Source organism: Lycium ferocissimum, chromosome 6 (genome assembly GCF_029784015.1).
Source record: "Lycium ferocissimum isolate CSIRO_LF1 chromosome 6, AGI_CSIRO_Lferr_CH_V1, whole genome shotgun sequence".
NCBI lineage: Eukaryota > Viridiplantae > Streptophyta > Magnoliopsida > Solanales > Solanaceae > Lycium > Lycium ferocissimum.
Window position 1 is genome coordinate 65,614,998 of NC_081347.1, and position 21,317 is coordinate 65,636,314.

The following is a 21,317-nucleotide window of genomic DNA, read 5'->3' on the forward strand; positions in this document are numbered from 1 at the left end:
GCTCCATCTAAGAATAGCTTAAAAGCTAAGGTCGTTTAAAAGATCAAGATCTGCACCTTTAAAAATTGTCGCTTATCTAATAGGATTGGCCAGAAAAGCAAAGGGCATAAAGCATAGCAGATGAAAATCCCTTGCGCACTCAACCAATGTAGAAATGCCCCAGTATCCCAATAATTTGAATGGATTGATAGACTGGACTCTTGCCTTCCGATTGAACTAACAGAAGTTGACTTGAGCTTGAATGAGTGTATCTTACAAAAAGGGTACCCTAATTGTCCCACTAGAATGATTTGAAGAAAGGAATAGGGTTTGGAAGACTATTGGGGGTCAACTTGTAATTTAATTTTCATGTCTCATTTGGTTGTACTAGTAACTTTTTTGGAATTATATTTAGGATATACTAGATGTTTTAAAAATATTTTACTATAAATAAAAAAATCTTGTTTTATGGATACTATAGAAATATGGATGCTAAATCAAATTAGTAAGAATATAAATTTAGTTACAGAATTAATTCAACAAAACCTTTTCTTTCAAACTAAAAGGAGTGTAGAATTGATAAGTTCCCACAAAACGAGGGAAAATAATTTGTTCATGTCATTATAGAATCACTAATTTTGCATGTCCCGTTAATTGTCACGTGTCGACTTTTTTTAATAAAGTGACGCCCAAATAGCACGTGCATCACCCGCAATCTCACTAAGTTGTCACATATCAATTTTTTTTTTTTAATAGGAAGTGACGCCCGAGTAGCATGTGCATAACTCAGAACCTCACTCAGTTAAAATTCAGTCTTTTCTTATCATAGAGTCTTGTGTTTATGATGAAACTCTCCTCGTTCAAATGTTTGCCTTAATGATAGTGGCGGAGGCAAGATTTTCACCAACGTGTTCAAAATATGAAGAAGCAAACACGTGAAAAGTATAGGATGAAAAACGGAGCGGGACAGCATAGAGCTAAGCTAACCTCAACACACTAAATTTTAACTCACCTTGTCATACCCTGATTACATTTCTTCCTACTTCATCGAACATTTCTTAAAATTTCTTGTTCTTTTTTCATTTCACGTTTCAGTGTTCTACATTATTTTAATTTTTTGTTTTTTTCTTCCGAATTAGTGCCCCTTCGAATTGAACCAACAACCTCGGAGTAAATTTGAACCATTCTTACCACTTGGCTAAACTTCTTGGTTGTGTCAAAGGGGATTCATTGTAGGATATATAAGCAAAATATTCAAATTTGACTTTATTTAATGATATAAAAGCTTGGCTTCAAGTGTGTTGTCCGTTTCATGTCATCAACCTCAAATAGCTAACATACTTCTGACACACATTTTATATGTTGTGTCTTGTTTATGTGCTCACTCGAAATTGGTTATATATCTGTCCCTCGCCTAGCACCAAGTGTTAATTGTTCGTGCACAATCCAATTCTCATATTAACCCTTGCAACATGCCTGCCAATGGCACACGTGGCATATGCCTTGCCGAGTAGGGAAAACTAGTCATTGGTTTATGTTATATGCATCTGTTATATAATGCAAGTGCTCCGAGGCAAACATAATTTTTTTTCTTGCAACATGCTTTTGTCCTGCATAGGAACATAATTGCGGTCTAGAGTCTTTCTTGCTACCGACTATGTTGAACCCATTATGTACAAGCACACAGTACTCAATTAACACATAAGTCACGTCCTTCCCGAATATGATCAATGGAGTGCAGTCGTTACTTATGTCTAAGCCTCGTCACTTTTATGCATCCAACACTATATTGAGCTATGAGCCGCCGTAGAGCTCCCTAACTCGTAAGCGACCTTCAACATTTGAGTAGTCAAGTCTGCCTCGAGGATGTCACTCAAGGCTGCACACTTAGGGGGGCTTCTTGTTAGCACCTCTAGGTGGTTGGTTGAGTCTATATATGCTTTGAAAGACAACTAAAAGCGAGATTGACACTTTAGCTTAGTCTCCGTAACTAAGCACTAGAAATGCACATTGAACCTCAATTATGCCAATAATACAAGTCCAACTTACAAAATGGTCATCTAGACACACTAAAATTTATGTGCCACCTCGAAGCAGTGTTAGAAATGGTTTAGTTGCCAGTTGAAGCCAAATTAAGGTGTATATATATGTATTATGTCTCAATTAACACTTCTAACTTCAAATAATAGGTGTATTGACTTTTTTACTCACGTCCTTCTAAAAGGAGCCAAAAATTTACATACAAAAGGGGTATATGATCAAGCGGGGTGGAGTTTTTATAAATATATAAACGTGGGCTGATCCACGTTATGCCCCAACTTTTTTTTTTTAATTGTCAGATTGTTGAAGTTTAAAAAAAAATATATATATTTTACGTAAAACGTATCCACGTTTTACAAATAAGTAAAACGTGGATCTCTCACGTTTTACATTTATTAACACGGTTTAGGGTTTAGTTTGTAAGACGTTGCCTCTATTTTCATATGCATCCAGAATAACTCAAATAAATATTTTAACACATGCAATAATTAAATATGTGTTATATATTAATAAATAAAAATAAATATAAGTTAAATAACATACACATTAACTAAGTAATAAATGTTAAATTACATGCTATGAGCCGCCGTATCGTACAAGTTAGCTAAAAACCAACTAACTCGTAAGCGACCTTCAACATTTGAGTAGTCAAGTGCTTTTTCTAACCCTCTCGAGGGATGTCATTCATTCAAGGCCGCACACTTAGGGGGGCTTCTTGTTAGCACCTCATGAGGGTTGGTTGGTTGTCACCAAACGTGCTCACTTATATATGCTTTGAAAGACAACTAAATTCAAGTGAGATTGACACTTTAGCTTAGTCTCATGGCGTAGGCCAGTTTCTCCCGCTCGCGCTGCTTTATGGATATTTTACACTCCAGGAATCTCAGAGACAATTGTTCGCGAGACGCACATCAATGTGTCCAAACACCTCTAACTCATAGGTTTTTGCGTTCGGCATTTGAAAAGCAATCTCAATGTGCCAATACACCTTACAAGCTGAACACGAGGATGGAACCGAAAAACAATGTCACCTCTACAAAATTCATTATTCTAGACACCTCTAAAATTTGTTGCTATGGTCCGTTTGCCACCTCGTGTTACAGAGCCGAGTGTTGATGAACAAGCATACCGACACAGCAATACAATGTCGAGTTCGAGATTCGACATTTGCACACGAAGGTAAGGGCGGAAATATCCATAAATTAGTGTTCGTGAATGGAGAAAACTTCTGCATATGCCATGTTCACATGCAATTAAATTTTGTGATATATCTAGCAAGTATTATGCCGATGATATATATTGGTCTTACTAGGGAACGCGGACACAAGCCTAGAGGAGGAATGAAATGGATATTACGATAAATTTCCCCTCTACTTCTTACTTCTTCCAAGAATAATAAGGTGTGTGTTCTTCGCATATATAACACATATTTAATTATTGCATGTGTTAAAATAGGTGTATTGACGAATTTTTTACTCACCCAGGGTACAACTCATCTGCATGCCTATGGAAAGAGTATGTAAATTTTTCACTTTAGTTTATACCGTGAAAACTTCTGGCCTATGGAAAGAGATCACGAAAACGGACTTCGTTTGTTCTTTGGTCATTGTTTTTTACTACTTACAAACTAAGAAGAAGCAAGGAGCTTTTGCTTGAATTTAGTCATCAGTCTACAAGTTAAATATTTTGAAAAAACTGAATATAATTTTAAATAGCAGGGTCAAAACTGGCCACCTCATTAATTTTTTATGAAAAGGTAGGAGTATGCTGACTTACAATTGGAGCATGTATACCTATAAATTTATGTTCGTATATAAATCATACACCTTTATCCATCTTGAATACAGCTACGATTTATGTAATGAACAATACAAGAAACTCTCACGGCAAAAAGTTATAATTACTCAGTACGTACAAAGTTTCTTACTTACAGAAATACCAAACCCATTGGTTTGTTACTGAATTTTAGTAACAAATAACGTGTTATTTCATTCGTGAAGAATGGATTAAGTGGTTCTTCTTTTTACAACTAAAGACATACACAATACTAGATTGTAGTTCCTTCATTCATTTATCTTTTTGTGCTAAAAATAAAAGATTATTTAAGCAATCTCTAAAAATATCTTCTGTTTTGTTTACATTGTCAAAATTATCGATTAATGAAAAGGGCATCCAATTTGGGGGAAAGAGTGAAAAGTTTTATTATTTCGACCAGTTCTAGACATTCAAGATGAAGGTAACTTTAACCATTTAATGAAGAATCTCCCTCATGAACAATTTACAATAAGAAAGGATATAAGTTAGAAACCTCTATGGAGCTCTATGTAAAAACCATCATGTAGACTTTGTATGAGTAGTTCGAGCAGCCGCTCTCTGCAATGCCTTCAACTTATTAGCCTCCATCCGAGCTCTCTGTTCTTCCGAGATCTGAATAACCCCAGAACTTTTTGATACATTTTCTGGAGCCTGATTTACTGTATCTTTCCCTCCAGAAGATGTATCAGCAGCAACAATCTGTTGATGGGATGGTTGAGATGGCTCCTGCCAAATATGCAAAGCTATATGGTCAAAAAATCTGTTGCAGTAAGTAAGGATGCTAATAACATTTTTAACTGAAGTAAATGCGAAATATATTACCAGTGTGGCACACGAGACTAAATTATGCCAGGATAATAGTCACTGGCCAGATAGGTCACTATAGGATCCTTGGTTGACAAATAATCACTGATCAGGCAAGTTTTCTCTTCATATGAGAGTTTGCTTGGAAGTTCTTTAAACTGATAGGTTTCTACGAATCAAACTTAATATTTTCCTTAAGCTAGCTATAGGAATAAGCATAATGTACCCTCTGGTATTCAGATGGTTCGAGATTGGTATACATAAGAAACCCCTGGAATGAATTGATTGAATCCCCCATTCTGTTGCACTACCTTTAACGGTCTATATGCAATTCCTCTGATGGCACATGGAGAGACTAACAAAGGTGGGCAAATTGTTTCAAGGGTGGGTGGATTTTGGTCTCAACATACACGACTCACATTCCAGTTGTACTGCTGTGGAAGTGTATGCTGTAGCCAACTGCATAAAATTTCAAACCGTGGAAACAAGGAAACTAAATAGACAAAGAATAGGGTTAATTTATAAGTCCAGATGTGATCCAATAGAAAGGGATGTTAAGATGAGAGTTCATCCCCTATAGTTCCAATGGCATTCATATGAAACCTGGTAAAAGTTATCAGAATCATGGAAATGTGACATTATTACTCTAGTATCACTTTCAAAGCGTAAGTGTACTCTCCAATATGTAGTTCATCTTTTGTTACTTGAAGTAGACATAGCCCAAGCACATCATGCACATGGACGAGTGACGACTGTTTCATTCTCTCAAAATTTTCAAAAATTATATTTTTCTTTATTTTTATTTTCTTTTTGGGGTGACAGATGGTAAGGTGGTGTTCAAAATACTAGGTAAAAGTTCGATAAGTACTTGTGACCTACGAAATGCATTATACAAAATGAACGAAAGCAGAATACTATTGTATGCTTCCTAGCAGGGAATAATGATCACTTACTAGATGTAAAAGTTGGGCTTAAGTATGCCAGACAAAAGTAACACTTGTTATATTTAGAAATAAGACAAACATTGACACAGAAATCAGTTGGAAGTTTCTTTATGCTTACCTCAATTGCCTTCTCCCACACATCATCAAGCATGATTTCCTGAAAATCTTTAGGATTTGGATTTTGCATGCTATCTTCTGGATAATCAGTTGGTTCCAAATCCTTGAACTCTGCATTCAATATACAGGAAGTGCAATTTCTGATTTCAAATCCAAGCATTCACAAGTAGAAGAGCAAATTTATTTATGGACCACATATATCATGAACTCTCCTTCTTTGCTATTCACATAATCAACAAAAGGTGCACTCGGAAGTGACTATCATGATTGCATGACTACCAGCATACATAGGCATGTAATATTCTGTACTTATTAAGACAAAAATGCATATCTTCTCGAACTCTGCATAATCAATAAAGTTACTTGTTCAGCAGATCAGTTCTTAATGTTCAAAGAGAAGGGAGGGGCTAATATATGGGTACATTAGATGCGGAATTTTAAAAACTAGAATGTCAAGTTGGACTTAAAACTCCATGGCCTAAAAACAACTTGTTAGTGAAATATAACAAGACAGCTCCTAATTATCAAGTTTAACTTTCAGCCTAAATGTTTCACCCTCAAACGGTATGAAATCTTACATAATTAACAAAACATAGATACATGTGTGATGGACGACTGAGGAATAAAGTACAAGCCAGTGAGATTTTTCAGCTCTTCTCCTCAGGGAACAATAGAGAAGAGGAATAATGTCATGTAATAGTTGAGGAGTAATACATAGAATAGAACTACTTAGTTGAGGATTAATACATAGAACTACTATAATTGAAACTAAGCGAGTTAAAAGTATTAAGCACTCAGCAAATGCAAGAAATTGAATTCACATTTAAAAGTTAATTTAGTATCTCTTATAATTACCAGACAGCTACATTTCCTTTCTCCTGGTTCAAGTAGGTAGGCATTTGGACAATAGTTGGATGAAGTTGAAAAAGAGTTTGGACATAATTTCACTTGGAAAAATGTTTGTAAAAGTTGAAACTTTGTGAATAGAAACCATTATTTCACTTGAAATATTCCTCAACCCAATATTTTAGTACTTTACCAACATTTCAAATATTAATGTCTAGTATCTGAAATGCTGAAATCATAGTACTTGCAAACTTTATATATGCTTTGGGAGACAAAGGAAAGCAAGTGATATAAAAAAATTCAATGGAAGTTCAGCATTTTATCAGTAATTCGTTAGTGACTATTTATTGTATTATTGTTGCTTGCACAAGCTGGAAGTAATTTGAGCTTAGAAAATAAGAATATTTGAAGAATAGGAATTGATAGAGATACCCTGTTGATTTGTTTCTTGTTCTTGTACTTGTGGCTCGTCATACAGCTTTGCAGGATCCACTCCATCAGCGACCCTGTCTCGTAGTCCTCTCATGCATACCTGTTCAAATAAAAAAGAAACCCTGGTAAGCTTGATAATGAAAACATAGATTGTTTACTGCTCATATTTGTTTTTACGTGTTCACTAAAGGTCCTATAATAAACTATCTTGCAATCATCATCTATTGGGGTACATGACCTGTAATGGAGTGAGACATCTGGTTAAAAGCCAGCTATGTAATCTGTGTTACGTGAATATTAAGCTCAATAGAATGCTCTTGAGCAGCAAATGAAATGATTTGGTTCAGTTCTTATGGCAATCAAATTTGCGGAGAAATCCTAAAGGATGATTTTGCACATAATACAACTAAATTAAAGCATCTAGGTGAAGTTGTGGCCCCTATTTTTCTACTTTTATCTTCCATAGTTCTAAAGGGTTATAATGTTCTGTTTTTTCCCTTACAGACTGTAGGATGCAGCTGAACAAATTCGCTAAGCAGGACATTCTACAAAATGGCATGTGTGTTCTAGAGAGGCCTTGCAATGGATAACATAAGAGACCATAAACATCGGAGGACTTTTAAATTATAAGAAGTGATTTTTCGGGGATTGAAGTATTGTAACGCCTTAAAAATAGCTAAAAATAGTTCAATTTGACTCGTAAATACATAGGTGTACAAGCATTGCAAAAGCAGAGGCAAGGTAGTAAGATGGCGAAGGGAGAAGGGTGTTTATTATTATTTCATCTTTCAGCGCCTTCAGAGGACGGCATTGCACATTATCCAATGATTCCTTTAAGAAAGGTGTAGATATATCTTGTTGTCATGGTCTGAAACCAAACCAATTGTATACGGCACGAGAAGACACTAGCGCGAAGGAGAAGAACACCCTAAAAAGTGCCATGATAACAAACTTACCACCATTGAGCATTAAGCATGTAAAGAGAGTTGCTAAGCAGGATAAACTGAGACTTACCTGAACATCTTGTGCCTCAAATTTACTTTAATGAGATATCTTGTAAATTCTACCAAAGAGATTCATGGTAAGAAGTTGAAGTGTGCATAGGCATGGAACTACAAAAAATTAGCAGTCATTTTGTAAGTTCATTTTTTAAGATTGTCCACCTACAAGACCTCTCAGACTTGTTCTAGACTTCGTAATTTTTACAGCTACCAGTTTCAAAAAATAAGAATAATTACCTCTTAGTTCATATATGACAGGGACGATACAGATGACTAAGTAATGAACTATCTATTCGCAAATATCAAACTAACACAATCAAGAGGATATCAAAAGTTTGGATGACTTCTTGACCGCAGGTATTGTCAAATTAACTAGATGCAGATATTCTACTTAAAACATCATAAGAGTATTACAAAATAGTTCTAGCATCTCGTCGACTTAGGGTTAAAAAGCACTGTCAGTATTTTTTTTTCAAGAGTGAGTATTTTGTTTAGACATGATTGAAGTGTGTCCATTTTCCAAGAGCCTTCTTCACCATATATTCAGGTGAAACCAAAGGAAAAGAAATATTTTTTAATTAAAAGGCAGCACACATTTCATGACAAGTATATCTAACACAATTGGAATATTAAAGCTGCGGAAGTGAAAGTGGTTACCTTGACTCTCTTTGAGCCACCGAGCTTTTCCACCTTATGTATGAACTGATCAAATGAGTAATAAGGAAGTAAACCAGCATGCCATTCAGCATATAAGCCAAGTAGGTGACCCAAATCAGCAACCTGCAACCAATAAGATTACACTATAATCAAATCATTCAGATGATGGAGTACCACTAGTATAAGTACGTACATTTTGATATTGTTCATTTTCTAGCAAGAGTGCAACTAAAGGGACTGCATATCATTTAACCAAAATGATGGACTAAGCATCTAGCAATCACAATCTTCACATGCAAACAATCAAACTTACCAATCTTAAAGAGGCACAAGATGAATGATTGGGTACCTTTTTTTTCTTTTTCTTTTTTTTGGGTTTCCCACCCGGTGTCCGCACTGGAGAGCCAGACTAAATCCGGATTGTGCACTATAGGGGGGGGGGGCTCCCAACAGACTTTTTCCATTCCCAGGGACTCGAACCCGAGACCTCTGGTTAAGGATGGAGGGATCTCAATCATCCCACCACAACCCATGTTGGCCTCTTTTCAACTTACACAAACTAAACAAGGAAAAACAAGTCTACTTACCGAACTAATATTACTGACATGTTAAATGATTGAAGAGTGTTGGTTATTCTGGACGCAACAACAATAACAATATACCCAGTGTAATCCCACAAGTGGGGTTTGGGAAGGGTAGAGTGTACGCAGACCTTACCCCTGCCTTGGTAATATTATCAACCAGAAATTATACATTCTTCAGAAAACCAAAATTTGGTAAATCAGTGGTCAATATCTGTTGGAAATTTCACTAATATAGTAAGGTGCGAATGATAAACCTAAAAAAGAATCATAATCTAATTAGTACGGCTAAAATAGGTAATTAGCTATGCGAATTCAAAATAAATACAACAAAAAAACAAAAGGAGGAATAAAGTTTGAAGACGAATAAATTCAGGAAAAATCTTTTTTTTTTTTTTTTTTTTTTTTTTTTGAAACTGATACTATTAAAATTCAGGAAAAATCTTTTAATTGTGAGAGTCAAGAAATCAGTAAACAAACAACCTACCCCCACCCCACTTCCACCACTATCCATCCACCCTCACCTACCCCCCCAACCACCTCCACCCCCTCCCCCACTTGAAAATGAGTAGGAAAATCACTTATTTTCCGAGAAATTATTTTCTCAAAAACATTTTCCATCATACCAAACACACGACTGGTCTCAGAGCGGATGTGAAAACTTATTTGAAAGACGAAAGTACCTCATGACCGCGACCAGGATATTTAAAAGCACGGGGAAAATGACAGAGAACATATCCAAGTCCTTTTGTCAGATAGAAGGATATCCGAAGTTAGCTTAGGCATTGACCTAGGTACTATCTTCGGCTTAGAACCCGAACCTCCAGCTCCAGCAACAGCATCGGATCTGGTTTTTGAAGTATGCATCATCGTATTAGGATTAGATTTGTCGTTACTGGTTGGATTTGAAGGGAAGGCTCTTGACCAGTGACCTGGACGACCACCCTTGTAACATCCTGTAGGTGCTGAACCACCGGATTGTCCATTTTGTTGTTTTTGTGATTTGTTTTGAGATTCAGAATGGAGTGATTTTTTGTTTTTGCTCTCTTTGAGATTTAGAAGGTTCTAGAATGGAGAGATTTTCGTTTTTGGTTGTACAGGAAAAAGGCGAAATTAAAGAATTGGCGGGAAAAAGAGGAGGCGAAATTAAGCAACCTCGGCTCAAATAACTCATAACAAAGCAATTTTAAACAAAAATAACACACAGAAAGCAAAGCAGACATAGCGAATAATAACAAAATCATTACATAACATTCACAGAAAGGAACAGTAACAACAACAAATAACGCGAACAAACTGTACCTCATGACCGCGATCGCGATATTTAAAAGCACGAGCAAAATGCCTTAGAACATAACCAAGTCCTTTATCAGATAAAAGTATATCCGGAGTTAACTTAGGCATTGACCTAGTTACTACTTTCTTCGGCTTAGATCCCGAACCTCCAGTTCCTGCAACCGAAACTCCAGCTCCGGTACTAGAACCGGTTTTTGAAGTATACATCGGCGTATTGGGATTAGATTTGTTGGTAGTAGTGGTAGGATTTGAAGGGCAATCTCTTGACCAGTGACCTGGACGACCACACTTGCAACATCCTGTAGGTGCTGAACCACTGGATTTTTCCATTTTGTTGTTTTAGAGATTTAGAAGGTTCTAGAATAGAGAAATTTTCATTTTTGCTCTCTATTTTGAGATCTAGGAGGTTCTAGAATGGAGAGATTTTTCGTTTTTGGTTGTAGAGGAAAAAAAGCGAAATTAAGGAACCTCGACTCAAGTAACTCATAAGTCATAATAAATCAATTTTAAGAAAATAACATACAGAAAGCAAAGCAGACATGGCGAATAATAACAAAATCATTACAAAACAAACAACAAAATAATGAGACAACAGCATCAGAAAAAAAAAAAAAAAAAAAAACATCATGTATTAACAGAAATCCAAGGAAAAGTAACATATATAATAAATATAATAACAAAATTATATCATAGCATTCAGAAAAAGGAATAGTAACAATAACAACAACAACAAAATAATGCGATAACTGAATCAAAAAAAAATCAATGTATTAACATAAATCGAAGAAAAAGTAAGTACCTCATGACCGCGACCACGATATTTAAAAGCACGAGGAAAATGCCTTAGAACATAACCAAGTCCTTTATCAGATAAAAGTATATCTGGAGTTAACTTAGGCATTGACCTAGTTACTACTTTCTTCGGCTTGGAACCCGAACCTCCAGCTCCGGTTCCAGCTTCGGTATTAGATCCGGTTTTTGAACCATACGTCGTCGTATTAGGGTTAGATTTATCGGTAGTAGTGTTAGGATTTGCAGGGCAATCTCTTGACCAGTGACCTGGACGACCACACTTGTAGCACCCTGTAGGTGCTGAACCGCCGCCGCCGCTGTTGCCGGACTTTTCCATTTTAGCGTTTTTGAGATTTTAGAAGGTTCTAGAATGAAGCGATTTTCGTTTTTGCTCTCTGTTTTGAGATTTAGAAGGTTCCAAAATGGAGAGATTTTTCGCTTTTGTTTAAGGATTTGGCGGGAAATGAAGGAGGGCCGACGGCGGGTATTAATGGATCATTGGGCCGGATGTTCAAAAAGGTTAAGAAAGTGGGCCGTATGATTCATTTTCGTTTCACAAAATTGCATCGAGTGGCCTCGTGACTTGACCAAAAATGCGAATTGCCCTTCTTTTGGTGTGGTCTTTAAATTTTGCCCTCGAATTCTTTTAAGTTTTTTCTCGCTTAAAATCTAAGCTCGAATTTTGCCCTTACTTTAAAAAAACCTAGGGTTTAGCTCTGCCCGTCCAATATTTTCTCTGAGGCATATAAATTTTAAAAAAGTTATGTCTTAAGAAAAATTCCGGCGGAAGGCATACTTTTTAGTTATATTTTTAACTCTGTCCCTATAAGGCTAAACAAAAAGTTTGCCTTGAGGCATATATTTATTATTTTTTTTAATGCAAACTTTTAGTTATATAGGGAAAGAACCTCGGCAAACTAAAGTTATGCCCATTCGCCTTTCCAGCGTAGTGTAGATCTGCGTCGCAACACGCTGCCTTGCGATTTTTTTTTTACTTAAAGTCCTGGCGGGGGTTCACTAAAAATATGAGGCAAAATTTAAAGACCAAATATGAGGGATAAAATTTAAAGACCACAAATATGAGGGGCAACATGTAAAGACCACCCCAAAAAAAGGGCAATCCGGGCAAAAAAATGAAAGGAAAGTAAGACATTTAAATTGAGATGGAAAGAGTAATGTTTTTATTTTAAAATTTATTGCAAAAAACAGAATCTATTTACTATTTAGTATGTAAGGGAGATGACATATTTATCCTTCCGATACAAGACCATGTCCTCGTGTTTTCGTGCTAATACGATACGGAGTTCTCTTTCTTCTTCAGGTAATTTTCTCTACACATTTGCTGAGGATTTGATGGTGTAAAAGTTTCTAATAAAAAACTTCTTGGTGAAGTTTCTGGAATAAGTTTTATGCGACAGAGGCGGACCTAACCCTAGAGAAGGAGTTCAGGTGCCTCCGGTAACCTTAAAAAAAAATGTATGTATGTGTATATATCTTAAATATGAGGTATATATTTCGATTGGCATCCTTATTCACAAAGACCGAGTGGCGGCATTGGTTGATACATAGTGCACAATTGATCCTTTAAAGCGTAGGGTTCGAGAAACCATTGGCACGCCCCTCGAAATTCGAAGAATTTTGAAGAGAATAATCAAGGAAATACATAAAATTCTACTCACAAATTTCTAATATATTAGAAGCATATAACGTTCTTTCGTCGTCCGTCCGTGGACCCCCCCCCCCCCCCCCAACACCAACATAAAAAAATAAAAAAAAATTTTGGCCCCCATATTCAGTCCCTAAAAAAAAAAAAAAAAATTGAAAAATAAATAAATTATGGGCCCCATATTCAACAACATTCAGTATTAAAAAAAAAAAGTGGGCCCCATATTAAACAACATCTTGTCTTGTCTATGAAACCTTAAAATGAGTGAAACCCACGTAACATCAAACTCGGAAAAAAAAGTGGACCCCATATTAACAAAATGCAATATTTAAAAAACAAACAATGTTAAAAAATGCGGGCCCCATATTAAACACGATGCGTATTCATAGCAAACACTAATATAATAAAGTTTTAAATACGGAGCACAAACTACAATGTTATATTAATCGTGTTTTGAACATAGTATCCCATATTGACAAAATCAAGCAATATATAAAAAAAATGAATCCCATATTAAAAAAATAAACAATGTCAAAAAAAAAAAATGCGGACTTTGTATTCTTAGCAAACACTAATATAATAAAATTTTATATACAGCACAAATTACAATATATATATCAACATGAGTTTTGAACATAGTAAAAATTTAAAAAATAAAAAAAAATAAAACGTGGGTACATATTAAACGAGCCCATAAAAAAAAAATTGTAAAAAAAAAATTGCGGGCCTCATATATATTGTAACGTGCTAAAAAATGGATCAAGCGTATATAAAAAAAATCGTCCAACCCGGAGCCATCTCCAAACTCACGGTAAAAAAGTAGTTTCCCATATTAACAAAATCAAGCATTATCTTGTAAAAAAAAAAAATGATCACCCATATTCAAAAAAAATAATTTCAAAAAGACTTTGTATTTATAGTTCACTAATATAATAAAGTTTTAGATACGGTTTCACAAATAAATGTTATATTAATCGTGTTTTGAACATGGTATATATATATATATATTAATACAATTGCATGAAAATGTAAAAAAATGCAGGATATTAAAAATCAAACAATATTTTATTTAAAGTATCTCATTAAGTCAATAATAATGGATTCATGAGATATGGGTGTTCAATCCATTAGTGGACGGAGCAAATGAAATTATCATAAATAAATATTAATAACTTATATATTAAAATAAGATCAGAATAATATAATTTCGGATTGGACCTACTCTAATAAATGTGAAAATAATTGTGGCCCCATATTAAACACCATGCGTATTTCGTAAAGAATATAATAAATTTATGGATTATGAGGCAAACTACAGATGTTATATTGATGTGTTTTGAACATAGTATCCCATAGACAAAATCAAGCATATATATAATAAAAAAAACTTGAATTAAAGACTTGAACTTTGAAAAAAAACTCCAAAACCTAGAATCTTGATCCTAATATGTGGGTTTTCTTGAAAACCCTATGTTATAATGATGAATTCTTGCTTTTGAATCATAGTGTGTGTGTGTATATATATATATATATATATATATATATATATATATATATATATATTATATACATAAATATAATACAAACTAATGAAAATTCCAAAAGGTGTTCTTTACCTCGAAAACATTGCAATTTAAAATGAAGTAAAAATGAATATAACGAAGTTTGGCTATTAAAACGTCGTGTTTCATCGTCCGTTGTCGCCTTTAAAAAAAAAAAGGAAGAAAAAAAGGTGATCGCGCCACATCCAAACTCACGGAAAAAAAAATAACTGGACCCCTAGCACAAAGATCAAGCAATATTAAAAAATATATGTTTAGAAACGTATTAATCAAAACAAACAACTTTCATGTTTTAGAGTTTTCTCAATTAAATCGTAATAATACCGAGAATAAGGAAAAAAATAAGTACTTTGTTTCATTTTAGATGAATTTAGAAGGCCTTAAGAACTTCAAACTTTTTGGTAAAAAAAATCAAAGTATTTTACACCGTTAAATTATCATTAAAATGGATTCATATAGCTAAAATATCATCTTTATACTCGAAAGAGTTTCATACATTTAAACAAGTCTCACTCGGATTTAAAAGGTATTAATAAATGTAGCAAACACGAATAAAATAAAGTTTTAGTATGAGAGTACAGATGTTACACTTTAAAGCGTAGGTTCGAGATATATATATATACATTATCTAAACCCTCGAAATACGAAGAATTTTGAAGAGAATAATCAAGGAAATACATAAAATTCTACTCACCAATATACATCAATAAAATCTCCTTTTCTTTATATTTTCTTAGTGGGTGCTACTTATTTTCCTTACTCCAAAAATTTGTCACACACGCATACACTAATAACATCGTCTTAAAGAAGTATTAAGCAAGATACAATCATATGTTTGTATATGGTAACATTAAAATTAACCCCACTGTTCATCATACCTACCTAACTAAATTTAATTGTTTAATTTCACATATTCAAACAATCTAATCAATTTGCGTTCAACAATTAAGTTGGTCGAATAAGTATACCATTATATTCATCAATTTGAGCTTCAATTTTTCTCCTTCAAAACTCATGTTATTCATCACAAACATGCTTTAATATTAGGCTTAATGCATATGCGGCCCCCTAAACTTGTCCCTTTTTTCCATTTTGGCACTTCAACTAAGTGTTGTTCCTATTAAACCCCTGAACTCGTCTTCAAGTGTGTCTATCAAACACAATCCGACTTACATAGTATTCCATCTTCAATGTAGCAACATGTTAATATATATTCCAATTTAATTACGTCATCTCTTAGCTAAGATTATCACTCGATTGAGAGGGGAAAAAAGAGAAGCTCTTAATCAAGCTGGCAGTAGAAGAGCAGAAACCGAAACATACATGACCATACCACATGTATAAAATATTACACTTGAGGACGAGTTCGGGGTAACAAAAATCAAATAGGGGGAACAATACTTAGTTGAGGTGTCAAAATGGAAAAAAGAAACAAGTTTAGGGCGTCGCATATGGCCATATGCACTAAGCCTTAATATTATTTATGACGTTCTACAAAGTTTATACCGATTAACATGGAATAAATGTGCAACGTAAATGTCCGGAAACTAATATGTGAATTAACATATTGAATCAAAAGTTAAATATGAAGGACTGCTTTCACAGTGCAGATTGACAAATAACAATTACGAGAACCACACAAGATGACACAAAAACTACTCATAAATCTGAAAATTAGTTGACAGTGCTACAAACTCTCCTTATGATCCCATTTCGACCAGTGAGGGGTTGAATATCTGCCATTTTAACCATGGCTTTAGCAAAATCCGCGAAGAATGCACGAGTATCATTGCTATATTTAGAAACAATACTATCTGTTGATCCTCTGTTGAAAAGAACTTGATCGGATTGGAGGAGGCCTTTCCTCTGCATTAGATTCTTGAAGTAATTGTTATCAAATTTTTTGTCCGTGACCAAATCGAGTGAGGCCAAATTTCCATTTCCTCCATTTTTAGGACATTGACGTCTTCTAGTGCTAGCAAAACTTGCATCTATATCTGATGCATTATAAATTCTGTTTCGAAATGAAGAACATTTTGATTGGCCTATGGTGTGTGCCCCTGCAAATCATTGAGGTTGATTTACAATAAGAAATTAAATGAGAATGTTACTTGGCAAATGAAATATGTCAACAACATATATATTTCAACGTTTATGGATTTACGTTATATATATTGATAATGAAAAAAGGTAACAGTGTAGTTTAAATTGCTAACCATAATCATTGGATTGGCAATTAATGTTTGTCACCTTAATTTACCTAGATTTACTTAAAATTACTTTATACGTGATGTAATTTTATTACATTTGGCTTTTTATTACATCAGGAGAGGATGGGTAAAGGAGAAGGCGATGCTACGCTACTAGCGGGATTTGAATTCTTCACCTTAATTGAGAAAGATTGGAACTCACCAAGTGAGTTAGCCCTTAACCCCTATCAGTGATCCTATAAGTGATCTCATTTACATAAGTGCATACAACTTAGGTTCGTAAACCCAGAATCAGACACCGAGTGAAAAGACAAAAACTTAAATTCAACATGGATAAGTAGATTGCCTAAGTACCTGATAGGGCAACCATGTCCTCTGCACTAAGTCCTTTCTTTGAAAATCTGGATATAAGAGTGTCAAGGCTATCAACGGGACTAGGTATATCAATGTTTGCTAGAGTACGATTTGCCATGGTGGAATCTCTTCTTCCAAGTTTAACCTTCCATGAAGGACCACCAACCTATACGGTCATGAATTTATAAGTTATATGAATACTAAAGTATATATATATATATATATATATATATATATATATATATATATATATAGATTCTTATATTGTTAGCATATATAATTTAAATTCACTTTGATGACACTTACAGCGGCAGATGCATCTCGTGCTACGATAGTCAAAATGTCTGCACAAGATACTACTCCAGGGCACATTTTCTCGAGCTCCTTCTTTGCCGCCTCAACAACATCATAACCTCTTACAGATCCTTGATTAGGTACCGCTGTCTGCTCACTTTTGATATTCGGAGCCTCGTCAAGTAAAATTGATGCATCACAACCCTACAATAGAATTGAAAATTTTAAAAGAATTATTTACAAGTGTTTAAGGTGGTTCTATATTCTTCATGCCCATATCTTTGGTTCTCTCTCTATATATAGTTGATAATTTCCTATTCAATCCACATATTGTATTAATAATTGAGTCTAACCTATATTCTCAAAACAAATAATCGACGTAATGATTCTTCATAATTATAAATTTAAAATTCTGAATCTGCTTCTAACAAAGAAAAAATAAATGTTAGACGAATTATGTTACTTGGACAAAGCAATCATGGAAATGGAGACGAATGAGAGAAGCGGCCATGCGACGCTCACGTGATACTGCTTGATTCACGACCTTACAAATCGTGCTAAGCGCATTAGGGCATGTTTTTTTGTAAAATGTTGGAGTTAACTGCGCTTCGCAGTGCATAAATATTGAAAGCAATAGGAGAATACAAATTGCTGTGTAAGCCATAGCTAGAAAAGAGCTAATTGAAGCTCTAAGTTATGTATTTTTAGTACTAATAATTAAAGGTGGCAAGAAAATAGAGTATAAGAGGAGTTGTACAAGAAATGGTGAATGACCGCTTTCTACTTATATAGGTTGCAAAAGACATCAATCATGTCTTTTTTTTTTTCAAATCAATTGATATTTAAGTACATGCTATATGTCCCAAAAAATGGTAAAAGCATAACCGTATATGGTGTTTATACTAATCCAATAATCATGTAATATGACTATATGATACATGTCTTTACCAGTATAATTATTACTAAGTTATAGTTAATTAATACATATTTTCACCTTTATTTATCACTTAGCTATTAGTAAATTACTAATAGGATTTGGTGTTTAATTAAGAGATTCTATGAGATATATCTTAGTGCTCTGTGTTATATTTTATTTATTACTAGTATACGTACCCGCGCGATGCGCGGATTGTCTCAAAGAAAAGAAAAAAAAAGAGCGGAGGGAGATAATTGTAACAATCTTATCTTTGAGTTCTGATCATTTTGAATAGAGCTAACAAAACATAAGTGTACTCTTCTTAAACAATATATATTTAGGTACAACATAATTAATTGTAATATAAATGTGACTAAAGAACTTTATACAACAACGATATACCAGTGTAATCACACAAATAGGTGGGGCACAGGAAACAAAAGAACTTTATTTTGAAGCATAATATTTTTAACGTGGGTGAATTACTTTTTAGCATCAAAATTTGATGTCAAAGTGACTATAAATCATTTGATAAAGGAGAATGCACAAAGACATGAGCATCATGCACTTACCGTAAACATCATATTATCCAATCAAATTAATTTGTGATCCGACATCTTGAAAAGGTGAAATCTTCTTTATAGCATTGTGCAAAGCGCTTCTCTCAACTATATCATTGTCCAAAGAAATTTAAATTGAAGTTCACATATCGAAAAAAATTTATGCATGTAAAAATACTTATAGTCACAAAACAACTATACGAAGAAGATATTGGGAGTACACAACTTTCACGTTATCTCTTCTATGTTTGTATGTAACTAATATGTGAAATTGTTACAGCAATCATCTTAAATTGAAATTTTAAATTTTGGAGAAACTTAAACTTCAGGACTTCTATTTTGCCCTGAAAATATCCCTGAGCTTCCAATGCATCCTTTGTTGAAGTATTAAAAGAGGTAGTTAAAGATCTTTGCATAAAAGAAGATGATGATTTGCTTGATGAATTGTTCCTGTGATCATTATCTTCATTCGAATAATTGTAAGCGTAACAATCCCCATGTAAGACAACGCCAAAACCAAGTATTATTGAAAAGACCGTATAGAAGCCAACATTTAGCACCAATAATGCCTAAGAAATAATGTCTAATAGCTCTATTGTACCCGTTTCTTTGATCTTTGTATGAATAACATCGGCAAGAGGAACATCTTCATTTACTTCTCCATATTGTGATGTTAGAAAATCATAAAAATCTCAAGCTATTGGATTAGACCAGTAGTGCTAAAAATAACACGACTTCTTCATATACATTCTTATCACTAAACATTAATTATTTTCATATTTTTTAATTTATAATTTAATCATAGTAAATTATGATTTAGGTTTTCCCAGTAAGTGGTTTACTTATGGTCCAAACAATGTTATGTATTATCGTGATTCCAAATTTGTTTAATGTATCAATAGAGAAGTTTTTTTTAATTATTTTATCATAAAATCTATTAATATTTTTAATAATTGTTAGTTTAGTATTATATGCAATAAGCATTTATTTATATTTTCTATTTGAGAAATTTTATTATATTTTATAATTTTATATTGTTGCTTGGCATTTGTTTTGTTTTTCCATCTTTTATTTCGATTTCATGATCTTATTCATAGTATAACTTTTCTCTTGCCGGTTCAAAATACTTCTTCAATTGAAATTCAGTTAAGTATTATCTACTAAAAAATATTTTTGTATCTTTTTCTCTTTACCTAATTAAACATGTGAACATGATATATTCAGAGCTGCAGTAAATTGAAAAGGATGAATATTTCTCTTTACCTAATTAGAGAGGAAAGACATGTTTGGGTTATCATGTTATGGAACATGTGATAATCGCACCACAAATCCTATTACATTCCATTACATATTGGTTTAAATTACCCCGTTAAAGAAATAAATCTTTGAGTGACAAAAGCTCCCATTCATTGGAAGGCAATACACAATTCAAATCATTATATTACATGTATCCTTTACAATATATGAAACTTTGGAAGGTGAAATTGCTACTTCAATTGGGCACCCAACCACATGATGTATATTTGTCGAGCATAGAATTATCTACTTTTAACTTTGCACCACATATGATGATAAGGCATAACATGTGAACATGATATATTCAGAGTTGCAGTAAGTTGAAAAGGATGAATATTCCTTTTCTGTTGTTGTTCTAAAAAAAAAAAAAAAGAATTATTAGAGTCCATAGAAGTAAAAAATAAATGAGCTAAAGTACGTATAAAAAGAGAAATAATTTTTTGCTCCGTAAATGATACAGAAAAAGTAAAAAATGTATTAGGAATAATTGCAAGGCAAATCAATTTAAGCTAAATTAGAGAAAAATGAAATAACTTTATCTTTCATTTCTAATTCATCGTTTTTTTTTTAATCTCAGTTACAAAGAACTCTTATTAGGTTTATATTACATCTTCAAATTTCAAATTAAAAACTGACCACATCTAATTCAAAGGCTTTATATTTTCATTCAAAATTTAAAATTAATCATATTAAATTCAAAATATTCATACAAAAATTTGGCTATGTGTTGTGTGTTCATTGCTGCATAAAGAAAGTTTTCTACTAATCTCGATTTTTATGAGTTAGCGTGCATTTTTATTTGCTTAATGGCTTAAAAGTTACGATGTTATGATAATATGACTTAATTTTATTAACAATCTTCTGAACAATTCTTCTCTTAAATAAAAGAGGACAAAAGAGAATACGGATAAATACAATTTAAATTTGTCTTCAGCTTTTTAAACTTTTGGTAGTACTTCATACAAAAATTTTGCCTTTAAAATCTAAAACAAAAAATAATAGAATTTTCAAACCTCTATTTGATTTTTTTGTCATAAGTTTCCAAATCTATTACTATTAATTAACTTCAACTTATAAAAAGGGAGAAAAAACTACTATGTCAATAGAAGAGGAAATCGAGTGATTAGTGGTGCTAAAATTGCTTACTCATGCATG

General features: G+C 33.5%; 2 protein-coding genes across 3 annotated transcripts; both read right to left on the reverse strand.

The window, feature by feature from the left end:
* Positions 1–4,195: 4,195 nt before the first annotated feature.
* LOC132060077 (uncharacterized) lies at positions 4,196–11,772 on the reverse strand. 2 transcript variants are annotated; one of them, XM_059452951.1, is made up of 5 exons: positions 11,312–11,772; positions 8,636–8,758; positions 6,978–7,077; positions 5,701–5,810; positions 4,196–4,560 (listed from the first exon to the last, which is right to left on the reverse strand). In XM_059452951.1, exons 1-5 carry the CDS (start codon positions 11,639–11,641, stop codon positions 4,354–4,356), a joined length of 870 nt encoding a protein of 289 aa, XP_059308934.1. In that variant the 5' UTR covers positions 11,642–11,772; the 3' UTR covers positions 4,196–4,353. The 2 variants fall into 2 exon arrangements, with proteins under 2 accessions (XP_059308934.1, XP_059308935.1); XM_059452952.1 differs by lacking the exon at positions 11,312–11,772 and adding an exon at positions 10,519–10,862.
* Positions 11,773–16,078: 4,306 nt separating this feature from the next.
* LOC132060912 (lignin-forming anionic peroxidase-like) lies at positions 16,079–18,119 on the reverse strand. Its single transcript, XM_059453807.1, has 4 exons — positions 17,854–18,119; positions 17,403–17,594; positions 17,097–17,262; positions 16,079–16,592 (listed from the first exon to the last, which is right to left on the reverse strand). The coding sequence occupies exons 1-4, from the start codon at positions 18,052–18,054 to the stop codon at positions 16,207–16,209; spliced, it is 945 nt and encodes a 314-aa protein (XP_059309790.1). The 5' UTR covers positions 18,055–18,119; the 3' UTR covers positions 16,079–16,206.
* Between the last annotated feature and the right edge of the window lie 3,198 nt (positions 18,120–21,317).